The sequence below is a fragment of the Pipra filicauda genome, unplaced genomic scaffold, assembly GCF_003945595.2.
Source record: "Pipra filicauda isolate LSUMZ 115617 unplaced genomic scaffold, ASM394559v2 scaffold27_size4233163_pilon, whole genome shotgun sequence".
Classification (NCBI taxonomy): Eukaryota; Metazoa; Chordata; class Aves; order Passeriformes; family Pipridae; genus Pipra; species Pipra filicauda.
In genome coordinates this window covers 588,219-609,780 of record NW_024104398.1, presented here as the reverse complement: position 1 = coordinate 609,780, position 21,562 = coordinate 588,219, and the positions used below count along the sequence as shown (strand labels likewise).

Below are 21,562 nucleotides of genomic sequence, written 5' to 3'. Positions count from 1 at the left end.
CCTTATTCACAGATTGTTCAAATCCAGTATTGTCACCCGCTGGGGAAAAAAGGGCCGACAGAACACAGGAAGAGGGAAGGTAAACTTGGTAACTCTAGTGCTTTACTGCTTTTCCTCCATTCCTGTTTTAGGTTGCTGTTTTGGTTTTTTTAATGCTGTTGCTCACTGAAGTGGCCTAATAACTTTCTCTGCATTCACTGATAGAGTAAGATCATCAGTAATGGAGAGGGTAGGAGGAGGCAAGACCCTCACTCAGAAAGGTGAGCACCAGAATCTTAATCACTGCTGACAGGAGCACAACAGAGCATTCAGGCAGACAGGTGAACGAAGAATTTTTTACTGCTATACCTTATATGTTCTGATCTTAATAGGCATGAAGGAGATTCTTGGCATGTGAGAAAAACAAAACAGTCCCTTTCCTCCTCCGAGACTGGCAAGCTGCAAAAGGGAAGGATTTAATCTTTTAGCCATAGTCCCCATCTCATATCTCTCTGGTCTTCAAAATAAATGAAAAGTGCAAACAGTCCTTGTGTCAAACTGTGGATGATGTGGTTTGCTGTGTTCTCTCCACACAGATTGAGAAGTTGCAAAATCAAATTGAAAAAGAGAAGCAAAGTAATCAAGATTTGGAAACCTTGAGTGAAGAGCTGATAAAAGATAAAGAGCAGCTACAAGTCGTCATGGAGACTCTAAAAGCTGACAAAGACAGACAGGTGCAAATTTCACAAATATAATTTAACAACATATGCTCAGTAGTGGTAATTTAGTGATGTCATTTAGAGCATGAGGTTCTCTCAGGGAGATAGAGCAATTTGAGAACTATTAAGTGCAGGTTGAACTCGTTCAAATATAGGTTAAAGGCTTCTTCAAGTGAAAAGGCCCAGCATGTTTTGCTAATTACTGCTCTTGTTACCATAAGGGAATCTGTCCTGTTTATAAGGACAGATCTTCCCTCTTTGAGGAAAAAAGCCCCTGGATCTTACTAAATGGAATACCAACTGGTTTTAGGATGTGCAAATAAATCCCCATTTTATTGCAGAAGATTGGTCTTTTGCCAGCTGTATGACCTGATCAGTTCAGTTGAGGTTTTTTAGCCACGCAACCTTTTTTGCCCTGTTTAAAGAAGGTGCTGAGAAAGCATTTATGTCTTCTGGATTGATATTTTAAATGCCCCTCAGTTTTTACTGCTGTGCTGCAGTTCATGTGCAATGCCTGGAAACTCTCTTGTTACAGGTTTGTGCAAGGTATCATCTGTATTAATTTGACTAATGAAGAAAACACAGACACAGATCATTAGTGACTGGTCTGAATATTCTCAACCTGTATTAAAATTTACTCTAAGTTTTTGTGAGGTGAAGATTAAATAGAAAAATGTCTTATTTGTGTAGTGCTTTTCATCTTGAGGGATTCTTACTCAGACTTTTCCCTGGGAAACTGCACTTTACCAACAAGGCCTTACATTTCGGTTAAAACAAGTATAAATTTCCTGTGGCAAGAATTAATAAATACCTCGAAGGTAAGGCAGAAAGTAAAACCAGAAATATCCTCAATTGTCAGAAAGGGGCAGATTTGGATTTTTTCAAGTGTGTAAGTACTTTTGATTTCTGTGGCTGTTGTCTGGTATAAGAATCAAATACGAATTGCAGTCTAAATTACAGTTGCATTAGCTGAAACTTGACCAGTGGGATAAATGTACTGTCCTTACAGAAAGCGTGTCCTTAATGACATTTATAACTACTCTACATTTTCAAGCATTCTGAGCTTTCTGACACTTTATCAAAGATAATTTCAGTCTTCAGATCCCAAAGATGAGGGTAAACCTGGGCAGAAAGATAACCTTTATTAAGAATGATTTGTAAGAAAGCATGTTCTCCAAGTGTTCTTTGAAGGTCTTCTATCTCCTTTCTCCTCCTTCCTCAGCTGTCTTAGCTGGTAGCAGCAGTATAGCACTATTTTCAATTTCTGAAAATCATGGGTTACCGGAGGTAACAAGTTTTTTCAGTAGTTTGGGTTCTTGGTTATAGTCTGGGAAAACTGTTCAGAAATTTGTCTCGGATTAAATGGATATGGTTTTGTTAACAATAATCTCTCTGCTTTAGGACTAATTTGTACTGCATTTCTAAGGTAGATGAGTAACATTTTCATGACTGTTTATGTAGATACAGGACCTTAAACAGGAAAATGATCACCTTAATCAAGTTGTCTTATCCCTGAGACAAAGATCACAAGTGAGCAGCGAGGCAAGAGTGAAAGATATTGAAAAAGAGAACAAAATCCTTCATGAAACAGTTACTGAGACAAGTAGCAAACTGAGCAAGCTGGAATTTGAGAAGAAACAATTGCAAAAGGATTTTGACCAAGTTAGAGAAAAAGTGGAAAGAGTGGAAGAAATGGAAAAAGAACTCCACCGGCTGGAGAGGGAGAATGAACAGCTCACAAAGAAGGCAGCAGTGATGAAAATAGTGACAGAAAAAGTGGAAGTTCTTGAGCAGGAGAATGGGGATCTAGAAGTGGAAAATAGGAAGCTAAGAAAATCCTTGGACACACTGCAGAATATTTCCATCCGGCTTGGGGACCTGGAAAGGGACAACAAGCAACTGGATGAAGAAAATCTGGAGCTTAGAAGAGTGGTGGAGACCATGAGATTTACCAGCACAAAAATGGCACAAATAGAAGCAGAAAATAAAGACTTGGAGAGGGAGAAAGAGGACTTAAGAAAGAATGTGGAAATGTTAAAAGCAATGAACAAGAAGTCAGAGAGACTGGAGCTAAGCTATCAGAGTGTCAACTCTGAAAACCAGAGACTTCAGCAAATTGTGGAGAACAGCAATAAAAAGATCCAGGAGTTAGAAAAAGAAGTACAGGGAATGGAGAGTGAAAATCAGGTCCTCCAGAGAAACCTTGAGGAGCTAAAGGTTTCTGCCAAACGACTAGAGAGGTTAGAAAAGGAGAACAAAGCCCTAGAACAAGAAATGTCTCAGCTTGAGAAAGACAAAAAAATGCTAGAGAAAGAAACGAAACGGCTTTGGCAGCAAGTGGAGCTGAAAGATGCTATTTTGGATGATAGTACAGTAAAGTTGGCAGTTGCTGAGAAAGAAAACAAGACACTAGAAAAAGAAATTGCTCGATTCAGAGATTCATCTACTAAGCTGAAAGAATTTGAAAAGGACAATAAAGATCTCCTAAAGCAAGTGACAATTGATAAGAGAACACTAGCTACATTGAGAGAGGTAAGCAAAATAATTCTACTGGGTTGTATGATGCTATTTTTTTTTCAGGTCTGTGAGGTACCTGAGGGAGACATCTGTCCCATAGGAGATCTTCACAGCCTTAACAACCATCACTGGATAGTGTTGCCTTGGGGAATGGAACGTGCCAAAAACTGCAATGTACTGCTTTGTGCCCACAACACAGTCTCAAAATGACATCTTTTTTCGTGCAGAATGGGGTTTTAACACAGCTCCCATGTGGTGTGTGTAAACCAAAGACTTAGGTACTTTCTCTAACCCTGTGACCACAAAATTGTTTGCTAACATGAGAGCTTCAATAGGGGAGATTGAATCTCAAGCCTAGAAGTTAGAGCACTTGTTGAGGACCCATTGACATCCCTGTTCTGAGACAGACAAGAACCATCCCAGATGGCCAACCTAACCCTTTCAGTAACAGCTGCACCAGGTTTCTGCTTTACAGCTCCTTACAGTGTTTTTCCCCAGAAGCTTCCCTGCTGAGTGAGAGTGTGCCAAGTAGCAGTGCTCTGTTCCCATACCGAGCATTAGGACATTGGCAGTCTAATGATGTGTGTACTAGAACCTGACACTCATTATATGAGCAGATTCAGGTTATTGCAACTTGCTCTCATTGCCTGTCCCAGCTGCTGATGTCCTGCCAAAACCAGGTTTTCCGTGAAAGAACATTAAAAGGAAAAAAGGATTGTGCTGCAATAGCTCAGTGAAATAAGTAAATTTAGCAAGACTAATGCAGTAAGCAATTACTTATTTGAAGGTTTAGTTTTATTTTAGTTTTTGAAGCATTAGTTTAATTTTGAGAAGGATAAAGTCTTACCAGAAACATTTGAAACAGTCCCAAGATATGTTTATATCCAACTTTCCTTAAAAATAAATCAAATAGTAGCATTTCTGAGAAGGCTTCTTTTTAATCTTTCCCTTCTCAGGCTTTTGCAAATTTCCAGTGGTGTAGACCCGTCTTCTTTTCCTTAGTTACTTTCTATAGATTCTGCAGAAGGAGTTCATGGATATTGAAAGGACCTATTTACAGACCACTGGACTGGCACTGACCTAAAACCATACCTTTTTTTCCTTGCCATGTGAATGAATGCATGGCTAAATTTGTGCTGTCAGAGGACTATTGAATACCTACAGTTTAACCAAGTATTTTAAAAGATTTTATTCTTGCTTCTATTTGATATTCAGGATAATCTTTTTTTTCTTTACTTGCAGTGCTTCAGTAACTGTGTTGTTCTTTCTTTCTGCATTGTTTAAGAAAACTTTAGGCAAAAAACATGAGCAGTGTAGATCTCTATGGTACATTTGTATTTCAGAGAATTTTGAATGGTAGGGATCTTTACACTTAGCCATGCCCCCAAAATAATTTGTTCCTTACAGAAATGCAGGCTGGTATTATGTCTTCTCAGGCCATTTCCACACAGACTACTCACTGGCATAACAGCAAATCACTGTCCCAATATACCTTCTGCTACAGCTCCATCAACTCTCCCCCTTGTATGACTTCCTTGTCAGATTCTGCTTAAGTTTCTTCCCAAAGAAACCCAAATGGAACCAGACTGCACCAGTAGATACCAGAATAAGTGACCAATCTCTCTAGTCTCCAGAGCTGTCCTGTTTCTTGGACTACAATGTAAATATGCTTTTTAAATTTTGGGCAGTAATTCACCATATCTCAGAAACTTAGTGTGCTATTCACTATTGACCCTGTTACCAAGTCCCTTGAAAATACCGTCTTAGCCATATTATCTCAGGAAACTTTCATCCTGAAGTCCTGTCACTCCTCTGTGTATATGCCAGTGCTGACAGGGCTTTTTGTCTTAGCTTAGAGGTGGGAACTCCCTCTGCTGGTGTCCCCTGCCTTGCACACGTCTCTCTGTGGCACAAAGATGGGATGTCTCCTGGCCCACACACATTCCTTCTTTTGGCAGGTGGGCATGATGCCAGCATTGGCCAAAGTAATTCAGTACAGTGAGTGAGACAAAGGCCGAAAGAAGCATTCTACAGATTTATTTCAAGTAACCTATAAATAAAAGCAATCAGTTTAATTCTGCTTTTAGCTGTCACTGATGAAGAATTTTAGCTGACCTGCTTGAAACTAGGATTTTATCCTATGACTTTTTCAGTACTTTAAAAAAAAAATATATATTGCTGGATAATTATCACCATCCTTTGCATAGCAACTAATCATGTTAGTGCTGTTACAGGATTTGGTCCTGGAGAAGCTGAAGAGTCAACAGTTGTCTAGTGAGCTAGACAAACTGAGCCAGGAACTGGAGAAGATAGGATTGAACAAAGAGCTGCTACTAGAGGATGACAATGGCAATGGTGACACGTAAGGAAACTGAACTTTCCTAGTCGCTTTTGAGCTCAACCTAACTCAAGCCCTTTGCCTTTCTTTTTTGGTTCTCATCTGTCTCGTTCCAAGTGCCTGTAACAATTTTGGATATAAACTGCATTTTTCTGAGGCAAGCTTGACAGTATACTGTAGGTTTTGCAAATTGTTTTCTTGGGTGGAAGGAAGAAATGTTATTTTCTCTCTCCATGCTAGCAGTGTTACTACAGTTTCACTGTATTCCCCAGCAGAGTAGCTATTTCAGCATGTATTTTTTTTCATAGTCTCTTTACAAGTAAGAACAGTGTCTATTCAACAGTGTCTATCATTAATCCATGTAATTGGTGATCTAGCCACCTGTTAACATAAACATAGATGCTGCCTAAGAAATTCCTGATTGCAAGAAATTCCTTTGCAAGTCCTACAGTGATGAACAAAGAAAACCCCAACACAACCACCCATGTGTATATAGGCTTCTTGGTAAGACCTAATTAGAGAAACATACCCATCTCATAGGAGTCTTTAGACTTAATTTTTCTCCTTGTCAAGAATATAAAAAGAGCCATGAGAAGAAATTTCTGTAAAGTAATTAGGGCAAAAAGAGAAAAACTTTTTTTTTCAAGTTATGTAACTCTTTGATATTTCTATAGAACCATGCTGGTGTTACCTCTATTAAAATTGACTGGATTTTCCAAAGCAACTTCTCCAGCTATAATCTGTCAGTAACAATCTGCAGCAGTAGAGGGAATAATTTTCCTGAAGAATAAAGCACATGTAATTTAATATGTAGTGAGATTTGGAATGGGTGAAGGTGAAGTCTGCTGTATAGATGGTGGCTCATATCCTTGTGGCAGAATTGGAGAGCTGTTATCGTGTTTTTCAGAAAATACAAGGTTTTGGAGAGCAAAACTGAATCAGCACTAAAATCAACACTAGCTTTGAAAGAGGAAAAGATTGCAATGCTGGAAGCTCAAGTGAAAGACTCTCTGAACTTGAACCAGCAGTTACAGAATGATCTAAATATGGTAAGATGTTAACTGACTTTTAATCGTTCACATTGCAGTTCTGCACATTCACATGTTTGGGATTTTTTTTGAGGAGTCTTTGTGTGGTTTCTTGTTTTGTTTTTAAGAACAGGCTGGCTCTGTCTGCCCCTCCCCATACACATGCTTCCCAAGAACCTTTTTTGACTGGACTGCCTTTTCTTGTCCCTTTCTATATAACGACACCAAATTCATAAAAAATTTGAGACTAGGGGCACAGCAGGAGGGGTTTTTTGCATAATCGCTCTTTGCAGATCTGTTTTCCCATGGGGTTTTTTTCATTGCCATGGTCTTGTTTTTCTGCCTTGTTTAGTGGAAACATAGGCTGAGGAAGGCTGCAGTTGAAACATCTCACATAAGAACAGCCTATTTGTTAGGTGACAATGACCTTGAGTCAAAGGGCACCAGACTGGAGGCCAAGAGATGTGGATTCTTCTGCTTCTCTGTGTCTCAGTTTCCCCATCTGTGCAGTGAGTGTTGTTGAAACTTTGAAAGTCTGTACAGTGCGAGAGAGAAGCATCATATCCTTTCCTTATTAATACATAATCCCAGTTCACTCAGTGTTGAAGGTTGTTGCTTGTTGGCTTTGTAGATGAAGAAGGACTTTGATGCACTTAAGCAGACTCAACAGGATGGGCAGTATGACCAGAATTCACTGAGATGTTCAGCAGAGGAACTCATTCCCAACCAGCCAATGAATGAGAAACTGGAAATGGGACACGAAGAGGCTACCATAGAGCTGCTGAAACTGAAGGACAGGGCAATTGAACTGGAAAGGAATGTAAGCCTTCTCCTGTTTCCTCTTGGCTCATAGACTTCTCTTGCGATCAGGAATGGGTTACTGGAAACCAAATTTTTGAGCTTAAAGGAATCTGGTGGGTTTTCTGGAGCACCTAAGCCTATTAAATCCGTTGGGGGTCTCCTAGGACTGCATGGGACTTAAATGCTTCATATGTCTCGTGTTCCTTTGCATAACATCTGTCCTACCTTCATTTAAAGCTGGGAAGAGTTTGCTTTTGCATGTTTGTTGCAGAATGGTCATCACCAATTGGTTCTTATCTTTGATAGGACTGCAGATGATCAGAACAACTGTTTCTTTTCTTCCTGTCACCCCTTCAATGCCATCTCTCTTTCAGAACGCAGCCCTGCATACTGAGAAGCAGCTCCTTAAAGAACAGCTAAAGCATTTGGAAACACAGAATGTCTCCTTCAACAATCAAATCCTGACACTACAGAAGCAAAATGTCTTCCTTCAGGAGCACAATACTGCCCTGCAGACGCAGACAGCCAAACTCCAGGTCAGGACAACCTTGCACCTCTGTGCCAGGAGACAGGATTTGATTATAGTAGTGTAGAAGATGGCAGCAAATAAGTAAATGTTTGTGTTGGTAGGCTGATGTAAAGATAAGACCCATAACGTGGATCTTAGTTTGAGGTCTGAATTTCTCCAAGGTAGGAGGGAAATTGGCTCTGTAGCTAATATCTGGTAGCTGTCTTCAACAAGAAGGTGTATTTAGAGAGAATTTGTTAAAAACAATGCAACAAAATCCAGATGTGTTACTCCAGAGGCTGTACTTCTAAAATAAAAGAACTTTGCTCTTTTTTTTCTGTTAATGCTATGCCTGTGAAAGAACTTGGAAGAAATGGAAAGAGGACACAAGTCAACTCCCAAGAGACATTGTAGCAATGAGTTCCAATCACAGTTTTCATACTTTCAGACAAAATGTCAAAGTTGGCAGTGGCATACCCATACTCTTAAAAATTACTTGAATTTTGAAAAAATAATCTTAGCTTGGGAAAGAGTCCAGTTTTAATGGACAGCGTTGGATTAGCTCTAATTTTTTTTTTGTGACCTTTACTTTACAGGTTTTTCCTCTTGCATGCTCAGAGTTGGTTTTTTTTGTTGTTCTCTTTAATTATTTCTCACCTGTGTTTGAGTTATATTAGCAACATATAAAATCAATGCACTACCTGTCTACTGAAACCAGACTTGTTAGAAGTACTGTGCACATACACAGTGGTGTGGTTAATATTTTTGAGTTTGGGTGAACTTAAGTTTTCATTACTTGTACACAAATGTGGGATAACTTTTGACTTTGTACATCATTGTCAAAGAAGCGATTGAGTTATGAGTATTCCATCTCATCTTGGTTTTCAGGCTCAAGAGCTTCTAGTAAAACAATTTGGAGGTTATTGTGATGATTTTCATACTGCTGATAGCATGGTTTTACATGGTGCATACTACCAACAGTAGTACCAAAATGATGCCAAATTGTCAATAGATGTCTCAAGTCTACAAGGCAATGGATGCATTCTTGACTAACTCTGTATGGATACAAGGTTCTGCGAAATGTTTGTTGTATGTACCAGTAGATGTGAATAAGTAATACTTTCTTTTTATTTGAGAAACTTTAGGTAGAAAATTCAACTCTCAGCTCCCAGAGTGCTTCACTGATGGCCCAGAATGCTTTACTCCAAAATCAGCAGACAGCCAAGGAGAATGAGAATGAAAATCTACTAAAACAGAAGGAGCAGCTGAAAGCAGAGTATGAGTCATTGCTTCAAGACCATGAACACCTTGCTTCACTGCATGAACGGCAGTCTGCAGAGTATGAAATGCTAATAAACCAGCACAGCTGCCTGAAAACATTACACAAAAACCTGGATCTGGAGCACAAAGGTCTGGGTGAGAGGTACGCTCACTGCTCAGGGGTATAAGTGAAGCTAGAATGTGCCCATGTTACAATTTTAGCTTTAAATGTTGGTCTGCAATGTCAAACAAATTACTAAATTGTTCCTCTGAAAAAGTGTCTACTCATTCTTGCTGTCATTAGGACATTGCAAAGCTCTAGATTGTAGATTTTAGACCTCTAAAGGTGGCAGACCAGAGGTGACTCTGGTGATATTTAGTAACCATGGGCTCAGGTATTGGGAATGCTTTGTCAGAAGTAGCCTAAATGCCTTTACTGCATTTAAGGATTTGTGTTATAATATCATGAAGTTTAAAAGGATTTCCCCAGTTCTACTGCGCGTGGTATCTCTTCTCATCATGAAGTCTGCAAGTCACATAGGTAGTTGCCCATGTGTGAGTAGTATATATCTTGAGAAATTTAAATCATTGAAGTTTGTGTGTGGCATCAATGTCATGTCAAAGGAGGCTCTCTGATGGAAGCCACATTGACCCAGCTATGAGATAGTGATGTATTACGTATTTTCTTCTAGTTCTCGCAATCTAAAGCTTTTGCTTCGTGCCCTTCAATTGAATTAGGAAATCAGCAATCTGTTTATTGTTTAGTCTCTAGTCACTGTCATTTTCTGACAACTGTGTATGGATTGAACAATATACATAATGTACTACAACATAATACCACTCTGCCCGCCTCTCAAAACTTTTCTTATACATTTCAGCGATTTTCGTCAAAACACTTTTATTTAGGTTTAATTTCCATGCAAGATCATGAGTTGGGTTCAGACCAACTCAGTGGTGATCCTTTATGGTGGACTGGAAAACTGGTGCTAAACTTTTCTTTCCCAAAGACTAAGGAACTGGCAAATACAATGTGTAGTAGATTTTTATAAAATACAGAAATAAACTGATTGTGATTAAAATATCCACTGGGGCTATGTGACAGGACAGCTGCTTGGCTGTCGACTAAATGAGCTGTAAGTGATTTCACAGACACTGTTTCTGCTTACCAAGTCTCTCTCAGACTGATTAATGGTTCTTGTTAATTCAGGCTTTGCTTGAGATTATCACACTGCTACAGTGCGTTAAAGCAGTGTTCTTTCTTTGCTTGATGAGTACCGAATATTAAACAACTCTAGCTTAAGGAAAAAGTATTTTTCAAAAAATAGGTTGTCTGTAGCAATAAGTGCTCCAGTCACCAGTGTAATGAATAATAATTTGAACTTCTGTTTCTGACCTGTGACTGCCAGTGAGAGATGTTGCAGGGGAGCAGATGGTGGCCTTCTCTACACTCAAAGCAGGTTGAGTTTGGCAGTTTTAAGAGTGCAGTGTCCTCCTCAGCAGATCAGTCTCAAAAGATACTTATCAAGGTGATTTGTCCAAGGACAACCTGTGTATCCATTTGACTGTCAGGAAACAGCCACTTTTTTGAGTTGTGTTTTGTTTTCCCTCCATCATATGCTGTGCAGTTCAGCTGGCTGAGGGAGCAGAAGGCAGAAACAGCTATAAGAAAACTTTTTTCTTATGCTACTCTAAGGCATTTAACTGCTAAAATGGAATATCTCACTTTCAACTTCAGCTATAATGCACCACCTGCTAAATTTTCCCCAGAGCAGCTCAGTGCAGCCAAGAAGTTTGCTTGTGTGGTGTTCAAGAGAAGGGTTTTGCTTGTCACGAGTCCAAGGTAATTGTTTTTTCTCAGTTGGTGACAGCACTGTAATCATACTTCTGGTGCTTAAGGCATAATTATGCTTCTGCACAAACCTATGACTGCAGCTCATCTAGAATAATCCACGGCAACTTTAGCTAGTGTGTGGACACCTAGCCCTGTGTACAGCCAAGGTCCCCAAGGTTCGTGCAGTTCACTCTGGTGCATTCTAACCACAGAATATTTTCTGCACCTGAGCAAACTTCATCAAATCTCTCTTGGTTCTGTCTGCACAGTATTAACACGAAATGTGGATTTAATAATGGGTTCTGTGTAACTGCAGTGAAATGGCCTGTCATAGCCCAGCAAACCACAGACGTGTGGGTTTGACTTAGCAGTAAAAGGACAGTTAGTATGCTGCGGTCTTTTACCATTAGTAGCAGTTTTTTAGCTTTGCGGTGTTTGGCTGACACAGAAAGGCTGGCCTCTCCTGTTGCATTTTAAAATTGCTTTACATACTGCACGTTACTAAGGGAAGGTAATAACTTCCTAGCTATGATTGATTAACAGATCCTTGAGCATTTCTTTGTAGCTTACTCTGGAGAAGTCTAATCCTGCAGAGACACTGGAAAAACAAACACTGCTGTGGAGGGTTGCATATTGCACAGAGTTGTATTATTATGTTACCAGTGCTTTTTTCTGGGTTCCTATTGTCACATGCTTTTTATCATAGCTGAGCATTTTTTGAGTTCTCACAGTCACAAATACCTGCCCTCAGTATTCCTCTTAAAAAAGCGGCAGAAAGAGTGAAAGCCAAAAGGAGTAAAAAGGAATATGATTGTTCAATCCTAGGAATGAATTGTGTCAGAGCCAAAATGGATTCCATATGCATGTTTTTTTTAAAACCCTTCTGTCCAAGAGCCTGAAGCTTAAAAATGAACATGAGTATTGAGTAGTCTACAGGATGGGTGAGCTTGTCCCTGGTGGTAGAGCTTGTCAGGTGGCACAGATTGTGCTCAAATGGTGGACTCTGTGCTAAATCTGGAGTACAAGAAAAGTTTGCCTGATGACTTCATTAGAGCTCTGGTGATGCAGAATCATGTGCATTTTTGCAGACAGTCTCCTCTTTCTTACCTTTCATCTAACAACTAGGAGAGCAGCTGTGGTCTACCTCAGGCTCAGTGTGGCAGCCTGTGGTGCTGGGCCAGGCTGGTAAAACTGGACTGGTATGCTGCTTCCCTATAAATAACCCTCCTTAAAAAATAGAGGGCTTGGATAAAAATGAACGGAGTAACCCTATCATACAGAAATGGCAAAAGAATTTACAACACAGTTTCTGCAGAGGCAGCCATGGTAATCTCTGCCAAAGGACTGACTGCAGAGTTTGTCTTAGACTCTGGATTGGCATGCATTCTGTCTAAAATCCCTCTTGGAGCTGGATGTGAAACCTTCCTCTGCTTTCAGGTTCTTCCATTTGTTGTACGGACATTGAATTTGAAATGTCCCAGAGCTGAATGGAGGAAGAAAACAAATAAATAAGGTTAATTAAAGTCTACTGCTGTTACTAGGAATGAATAGCATAAAGCAGCTTTTGTCTGGGAGACAGGTACTTTTCTGTGTGGCCCTTCAATGGACTGGAATTTGGGACAGGCTGTAATTTGACCCTGGGATGAAGGGAATGGTAGCCTGAAAGAAAAACAAGTTGGCAGGAGTCAGTGTATTTGGTGCTGTCTGCTGATTTTGGTTTTGTTTTGGACTTTCATGACTGCAGAGTAACTGTGCTCTGCATTCATCCCTGCTAGCATGAAAGATGATGATGATGATGCTTGTTCTCTTTAGCTTTTTAAGCAGTGCTGCATCTTCCACCTAATTTCTGTTTTAAATTACTTAGAAGAATATTTCTCCATTACTGACACAGGTGTATCTGATATTTTGGGGCAATATCCTTTTATCACAGTCACTGAAAAATGTGCTGATGACTTTTGACATTCACTGCACCTGTGTCCCCAGTGGCCTCTGCTGGTGTGTGCGTATGGGCACAGATCCTGACAGAGGCCACTAGAGTTAAAAAATCTGGGAACAGCTTGCTGTTTTGTGAAGTGATCTCAATCCACCTCGTTTTTTGCAGCATTTTCTGAATGCAGGTGGTGTAGCACCTCAGGGAGGCTGAGCCTGCCTAATATTTGCCTGTGCCAAATATCAGGGGAGTTATTCCACACCTCTGTTAGTTTAGCATTCCAGAGGTCAAAATTAAAGACAGAGTTGATGGCATCAGCCCTCTGTCTCTACCCATCTCCCCACCCTGAGTGGTTTATGCGCAAGTTACATAACCCAAATAACAGTGGCAGCCTCAATGCAAACACCAACGTTGCTCTTGGTTTTCTCACTAGTGAACAAGTAGAGCCACTCAAGCAGGTGAGTCAGCCTCTGCTTAAAAGTGTTTTGCTGTCAGCTCACTGATATTCTCCTCATTATCTGTCTGGAGTATGCAGGAGATTAGTACCTATGCAGGATGCTATTGCCTGTGCATATAAACTAACATGCATTAGGTTGTTACCTAATAAACTCATTGCCTGCTTTCTTGTTGCTTTTTGTCTGCTGCTTTTTAGTCAGGTTTTTGACACCTGCCCCTGACAATTACTTGTGAATGGGTTTCCAGTTCAGTACTGCAGTTTCCACACACCCTGAATCTGGAATTGAAGCAAGGTTCTGTCAGTTGTGTTCCAGTTTGCTTAAAACATGCTGCCTTTTTTGCCCCCTTTTTTTTTTTTCTGAAGCCCTCTCTGTTGACTTGTATACTGAGCCGAATTTTCATGCACAGTGTGGAAATCTTCAGCCTTGGTAGATGTTTAACTATGCACAAGGATGAAATTAAGCAGGCAGGAAAAAAATACTTTCTGGTCCTTTGGGTATTGCCTATTAAAAATCTTAACCCAGAGGAAAGAAAATGTTTAAATGAAAGCTGAGAGTATGCTACTCTTCCTTTTGCAGATACAACAGTTTAATGAAACACAAGGCAGAATTGGAAGAGTTGGAATTAGTTTTAAAAACTGAGAGAGAAGTTCTGCAACAAGAGAGGAGATCAAATGCAATAACGACTGGGGAAAATCAGAAGCTGAGGGAGGAACTGGACAGGTATGGTTCCTTCTCTAAATTCTATACCATTAAAAAGTCAATTAGGCAGACAATGGTTGTTTTGCTGTGTTGACTGTAACTCCAGAATACCTTCATTAATGTGTCTTCTTTTTTCCCAATTTCTGTCTTATTAATTTAACTTATTAATTTTAACTGCTGGCTTCTTCATGTTTAGGGTGAATTTCTTGCACAGCCAACTGAAGGCAGAGTATGAAGGGCTGCATTCACACACTAAAGAGCTGAAAACTTCCTTGAATAACTCTCAGCTGGAGCTGAATCGTTGGCAAGCTCGCTACGATGAGCTGAAGGAACAGCACCAGTCCATGGATATCTCTCTGACCAAACTGGATAACCACTGCGAGGTGAGTAGCTGTAGGTATGCAACTACTACTGCATTCCTATTAGAGAGCTGACAGTCATTGTGTGATGTTTTTGACATGCTATATATGGAAGGTCAAACTATATTACAACACCCCCATATACTTCGAAGTTAATGGGTTTTTATCCTAAGTTGCCATGCTATTGTGTTAGCTTGATTATGGTGCACTCCAGGGAAGCCAGACCAGAGGAGAGATTAATTTGTCTTGTTTAATAGCTGCTGTCGCGTCTAAAGGGAAATCTGGAAGAAGAAAACCATCATCTTCTGAGTCAGATTCAGATGCTGAGCCAGCAGAATCAGATGTTACTGGAGCAGACCATGGAGAGCAAGGAGCAGTATCATGAAGAACAGAAACAGTACATGTAAGAAAAAAGATTTGAATTGTGAAACCTAAAAAAGGCCATCTAGGCAAACATAGAATACAAATCATCTATCAGGAGTAGAAGGACAGGAAGCAGAATGATAGGTCTACTTGATATATGGCTGGAAGAGGGAATGTTTGAGTAGGAGATATATGTAATGGGAGAATGCACAAAATTTCTTCACATTGCCTTCCTGCAAAGGAATGTTCAGGAGACAGCTGGGCAAGCACAGCTCTTTTCAAATAATGTAGATCAACCTATGTGGAAAATTTAGTTATAAAAGATGGAACGCTAAACTCAGTGGTACTTCTCAAAGAAGAGTGGTTTTGGAAAGCTTAGAAAGAGTTTGAAAAACAGCTGAGTTGCTACAAAAATTTAGTCTTATGAGAGTCATTTTATATTTAAGTTTGTGAATAATAGCAAATATTCATACTCCTCTAATTTTTGTCCATTTGCATTTTAAGAAATACCTGCTTTGATGTTGTTTTTAGGGATGCATGTATGCACATACATTGCTGCATCCTTCATGCACAGGGTGACACATTTAAGTGAGATACCCTGCTTAAAGATACTGTACATTTACAAAGAATCCTATTCTCGCTGCAAGTGAATTTCTGTTATTGGTATGAAAGAAGGAAGAAAAGTGTTGTTAATCCTAAGAATTTTAGTTTCAGCACATCAGGATGATGTGGGAGTTCCTGAGTTGAGTTTTTTATCAGTACTGGCTTATATAGCTGAAATTTTAGAAATTATTTGCTGAAATTGGCTGAATATGGTTCAGATGTTGTATTCTAACATATTTATCCCGGTGTCTGACAGTTCTGTGATGGAGGTACATTTGTCCTACTACCTGAATGAAAATAAGATTTGCCAACTTCCACTGTGTAGGTTAATAAAATAAATAATGAGTAAAAAATATAGTTAATCTTAACATCCCCCAAACAAACTCTGACTGAGGTATTAGTGAGTAACCTAGCACCACCATCTACTGTTCTTTCACCTTTCGTGCTTATTGCACAAAAATCATCCATCAGCAGATTTGGTAGGCTTTTGCATTTGCACTTTCTACAGAGATTGTGAATGAGCTCAGGAGGATTCTGAAGGTTTGGGATAGGAAGATATTTCAGTCTCTTTCCTCTCTTGGTGTCTCTTGGTCTTCAGTTTTTTGATTATGCTTCATTTCATACAGTTGATTCAGAATATGCTTTTCCCCCTCACAGTGATAAATTGAATGCCTTAAGGAGACACAAGGAAAAACTTGAAGAGAAGATAATGGATCAGTACAAGTTCTATGATCCTGCTCCAAAAAAGTAAGTCCCACGTGGGTTCAGTTCTGCTGTTGTACAGATTTGTGAGAGCAAGAAAGGGCTTTCTTTAACTGGGGATAATAGAAACATTATCTAAATAAGGGCAATCTTCACTCTAACTCAGCAAGCTATTCTCTGAAGCAGCAGATTGTGTTAATGTAGAGCACAGGACCTCATGTGGGGCCCTCTGTATTAATACAGCAATCTGAAACAATATTAATTGTGAAAAAGCAATCTGTTGGTGAGAAAGGACTTAAAAAATTGTATTAAAAAACAACAAAAAAGAGCCAGGCTAATTCCACTATACGTAGTTCTGACTGATAGCCTTAGCAAAGAGAGGGATTCAGCTTTAAAGCAATTTCGATTTCTTTCGTCCTCAGTCTGTTCCTGTAGTAGAGCTTTCTGCACTGTTAAAATGTCTCATGTGGGTCCATATGTGTAGTTTAGAATTCTAGCAGAGGGAACAGTTGTCTTTCTCACATTTCTCATGCCAGAGAAATATTTCTGTAGAGTAATTTTGACTTCAGGGGAGAAATGAATCTCCAAGCTCTGTGAAATTTGTGCTGCATTTTTTTTAGCCAATTCATGACAGTAAACAAATAAGAATGTAGGATGGCTTGGTGTTTTTAGCACAGCTGTAAACTTCTTTGGGGAGTATTTCTTGTAGAGTTTTCTGAATTCCATTCACAAAACCTGCTTTATCAGGAAAAACCACTGGATTGGAGCCAGAGCCTTAGTCAAACTAATCAAGCCAAAGAAGGAGACTACAAGGGAGCGGTTGAAACCAGCAGCAGAAAGCCCCACATGGCATTCTGAATCCCCAGAGATGGTAAACTCTCCATCTGCCTCCCAGAAATTGAAACATCAACATGAGTCTCAGGATAATACCTCTCAAGGGTCAAACCCTATGGAAGAGAGAGAGAGCCCTGGGGGTTCTTCAAACAAAGGTAAGGAATGCCCAGCCTAAAATCAGGAGCTGAAAAGTATTTTTTAAAGATGTAATATATAGGATATGTTAATATTCAATCATATTATATTTTGAGGGGGGGAGTGGTGTTTGGCTTTTTATTTGTTTTGTTTTGTTGGCTTTTTTAATAAAATAAAAGTATTAGTAAGCAAAAAAACCTAAACTAAAAATTGGAGTAAAATCTAGAAGGTAGGGGGTTGGTTTTAACTTGATTTCTTCCTTTTATCTCATACTTCTTCCTTCAACTTCAGTATGAAGTTTCTTGGTTTGCCCAAATGTATTCCATGTTACCGAATAAGTTGGTTGAAATATCTCATTTAGCGGGATTTTGCAGCAAAGCAGTTTCAGTTTAAAGCTGTATGGTAAAGTGGTGTGTGGTTCAGGAGCAGAGGCTGCTCTTTCAACGGGCACGATCTGGCTGACAGCCACTGCCAGCAGGTGGTGCACATGCAAAACAAATAATGTGGCAAATGCCAATTTAGCATAACCTGGTTATTTTGGAGGACTTTGCCATGTTTTGACTTCGAATCAAACTAGGAATTAGTTAATGTAAAATGATGAAATGATTTTTTGTTTTTTGAACACTAGGACAAATGTAAGGAAGATGGAATGATTACTTTTTCTGTTTAGTTAGTTTATACAGTAAATCAGATGTTCCTAATAATGGGAAAATTAAACGAAAGCTCCTCAAAATAAATACTCTGTCATCCTTATTAAAGGTAATATATATCCCAAGCTTTGTTTATTCTACTGAGAGCATTGCTGTCAGCTTCTATATATAGATCATTGTTCTCCAGGAATACTTTTCAAGAGGCAATTTTGAAATTAATACTTGAATAATAATTCCTGTCTTCCCACCGAGGAGTGTGGGAAACAGAAGGGGAGCAGCTGAAAAAAGTAGAATTCTTGTTATAAACTACTGCAAGTATCTGTCTGTCTGAAGTTTTTGTTTTGATTGGGTTTTATATTTCTCTCTCCGCATTCTAATCCTTCAAGGTCATTTATTCATTTAAAATAAAAACACATGTCTCAGATCATCCATGTGATTTTAGATGTTGAGGGTTTAATATGCGTCTGGATTTCAGCATGGGATTTGGGCTTGGGTTTCCACAGAACTAGGCCCTTGTGGAGTGCCAGAGATAACAGAAAGTCTCTGTGGCTTCATTTGTTTTGATGTTATGTGAAACACGCTTACGTGGAGTTCAGGAGCCATCAGTATTAAAGCCTAGAAGACATCTAGGACATTTGAGTATGTTATCACTGAGTAACATGCACACCTATTTGATTTTTTATTATTAAGTAAAAACATTTTGGGTGATCTAACAGTAATTTCGTAAAGGACTTGCTTATATTTTATGTGTATGTGTTAATCTATGCGTTAATCTGAGTCAGATTAGCTATGGTTAACTATGCGTTCATCAGTCCTCCAATATAGGTGTTAGTCATTGTTTAGCCTTTTTGTTTTTACTGGTTGTGTAGTCTTTGATCTGTGTTAAGATGCTAAGTTTTATTTACAATGCTTTTATTTTACCTTTTTTCTTCTTCTTTTTGGGATACCTGGGTGATAACAATTTAGCTGCACTGCGCAAAAAGATTGCCTTTTTGAGAAGCAAAAACAAGGATAAAGAAAAGTCTCCTAAGTCTCCATCGAATCATCAGTCTTTCTCTAATCGGCTCCGGTTCTGGTCTTCTTCCGACATCCCATCCTCTCCTAATGAACCTCTTTCTTTCCCGGAATTGGGAGTTTTCTAACACCTTCTCTTTAGCATTTATCTTCATTTGTTTCTCACAAATATAAAAAAAAACAAAAACAAAAACAAAAAAACACAAACACAAAAAAATCCCACACACCTTAAAAGAACACGCACATTGATAACATTGATAGAAACACTCAGCATGTCTTTACAATACTCTAAATACAAGCAAAGATTAGTGAACATGGACTTAAGTTTTCCTGTAGAAGATGAATCACTATTGCACACTGTGGATCATTTCTTCAATGCAGCACACTTTTAGGGGACCTCATGGCATACAGTTTGCGTATGTATATTGGCTGTGGTGCATGTTGTAAGTAAGTGAAGTTGCTGTTCGCTTCGATATTTTCTTGCAATCACATATTTGCATTGTGTCCAGTTGAAGTGTTGAACTGATTTGCTTTTGCTATGCTTTCTACAATGTTGTAGTCCTACTAAAATACAAATACAGTCTCAAATCCTAAAGACTTTTCCAGTATTCTGTGCCACTAAATGATTACAAAAGGTAGGATTTTTAACATCTTTGTCTGCTTTTAAATAATCTAGCTTTGAATACAGAATGGAAACTACTGGAAAAATTATTCTCAGCCAACTGTCTTGATGTTTGCATTCAAACCTGATATTTAGTAAGGTTTTACACTTCCAACTATGAAAATTCATCTTGAATTGAGATGAAGTTTCAGTTTCTACTGCTTCAGTTTCAACAGATTTTTTTGGAAGAAGAAAGTAAATTTGTTCTCTTAAGACAGGGAATAACCTTCATCTTTGATCCATTGCCCAGAATTCTTGTTGCCTCATAGTCATGACCTAGTGGCTTCTGAAATGAGTGTGCAGGTCTAGTCCCCACTCTGTTAGAGAATCATCTGCAGCATGGACAGTATACTACAGCAGAGGGGCCTACAGATCTCATCCCCCTTCTCATTCTGAGAATTGTCCCTCAGTGGCACAACCAGGGACTCTGGCAGAACAGCCTGTTGCCGCCCATTTTGGAATTTGTAAAGAATGTTTGTTTCTCGGGCAATTAATATTTTTGGCATCTATGGAAGGTGTTAAGTGCATCTACAAAGTCCATTAGAAGTACAGATTTGCATGCCAAGCTTTAGCCAGTAATTGCCCCTTCAGGCACAGCATAAACTTCAGTTCTGAGAGCAAGTGCTGGCCCTGTGCTATTGAGTCCACACAAACTGTGGGAGAAAACATTGTTCTTGAAGTCAGCTTCCAGGAGCCATCTAAGATGACAGTAGCTTGATCCATTTCTCTAATACAACTTTACAGCTGCTCTGTGCTTTGAACTGTGTGTCCATTGTCTCCGCAAGCTGTTTATTTTGACTGCTGCACTCTGCTGTGTTTTCAGCATTTAGTTTTTATTACTTAATCAAGTATTCCATAGAAATGTATAAAATGCTAGAATCTTGCATCTCATTAAGTGTGTTTTCTGTAGTAAATTCTTCAAATTTTGTTCTATGTGTGCCTTAAAGTATTACATTCACATTGCAATAAATTTACCACATCAGTAGAAAAGAATTTTTCAGCTTTCTGAATCTAAGTAGTATTCTAGCAGACAGTTTTTGTTGTTCTCCTCCTAAGATCCCAGGAACTCCACTTAAAAATCATTGCACCAGAACATCATAAGAGCAGCAGAGTTTTAACCTTGTAAAGACTGAACTCTTACCCACAGCAAAGATATAAACCTGAAAGCAGTTAGCTTAGTGTGTGGATCATGCTAGATAATTTCCAAATCAGCATTATTTTTCTTTGAGTAAGAGCGTGACTACTGTCACTCCTTCCTTATTCTATTGTATTACTGAAGTGCTTATAAAATGTACCTACAAGGAATAATGTTGTGGGAATTTCACACCTCACTTATCTTTTCTGGATTCATGTCTTTGCTCCTTTTCTTCCTCCTTTCACGGTAATTGTTGCATGTATAATATCAACCCTCCCACCAGCACTAAGCAGCCCTTGTCACTCCCACACTTTACAGAGAGCACACATGACTGACAAGCTGGTGGCAGAAATTTCCTATCCACTACTGAACTGTTTATGGAAAAGCTTGCAAAACTGTCGCCTATGTTGTGCAGTTTCTTTGTGCCTGCTTGTCGTGTTTGTATAGGCAGATAAATAAAAATCCTCTAGTGCTATTTTTTTTCATTGAATCTTATTTATTTACCTCTTTCCCCATCAGTGCTAATGGACCTAAAGCAAAAAAGGAATTCCCATCACGGAGGCAGCAATGATAATGTTGAAATCTCAGCAGACTCTGCGACAAAACCCTGCTGTGTGGAAATGGGTTCCAGAACTTACTCAACCTCAGCTATTCACCTGCACACTTCCACTCCCATCTCCAGGCTCCAGAGCAGACCAAAAGGTGTGTGGTGCATTTAATACACCAGCTTTTAGTGCCAGTCAGGCATTTCATAGTTCCTACAAGGCTACTAGTGGCATTCAAGTACAAAACCAAAGCACTAGTGTTTTTACTCCTACTTTATCTTCTTAATGGTTTAATTGATCAGATACAGGGCTTCCTCAGTCTTGTAATGTCACCAGCTTGACAGACCACATTTGAACATCAGTGCTTCTGTGGTTCCCTGCCCAGTGGAAAGAAGGTGGCTGCTCTTCCAGTGTTGGGTCTGTAAAACCTGTTGGCCACCTCAGTCTTCTACACTGCTAGAATACATTGGAGACTGACCTGAAGGATTAGCTT

General features: G+C 39.2%; 1 protein-coding gene across 4 annotated transcripts in view; it reads left to right on the top strand.

The window, feature by feature from the left end:
• The window catches only part of CCDC88C (coiled-coil domain containing 88C), a 99,128-nt gene that overhangs the window by 70,849 nt on the left and 6,717 nt on the right, over positions 1–21,562 (top strand). For 3 of the 4 annotated variants that reach the window (XM_027739995.2, XM_027739994.2, XM_027739993.2), the window contains exons 14-26: positions 576–713; positions 2,160–3,230; positions 5,450–5,577; positions 6,461–6,602; positions 7,213–7,401; positions 7,757–7,918; positions 9,036–9,313; positions 13,946–14,089; positions 14,265–14,451; positions 14,685–14,830; positions 16,051–16,140; positions 16,843–17,084; positions 21,044–21,226. In XM_027739995.2, the coding sequence (XP_027595796.1) occupies positions 576–713; positions 2,160–3,230; positions 5,450–5,577; positions 6,461–6,602; positions 7,213–7,401; positions 7,757–7,918; positions 9,036–9,313; positions 13,946–14,089; positions 14,265–14,451; positions 14,685–14,830; positions 16,051–16,140; positions 16,843–17,084; positions 21,044–21,226 (3,100 nt within the window). Of the gene's footprint in view, positions 1–575; positions 714–2,159; positions 3,231–5,449; positions 5,578–6,460; positions 6,603–7,212; positions 7,402–7,756; positions 7,919–9,035; positions 9,314–13,945; positions 14,090–14,264; positions 14,452–14,684; positions 14,831–16,050; positions 16,141–16,842; positions 17,085–18,680; positions 21,227–21,562 lie in introns of those variants that run through there. The other variant, XM_027739996.2, reaches the window with a different exon arrangement.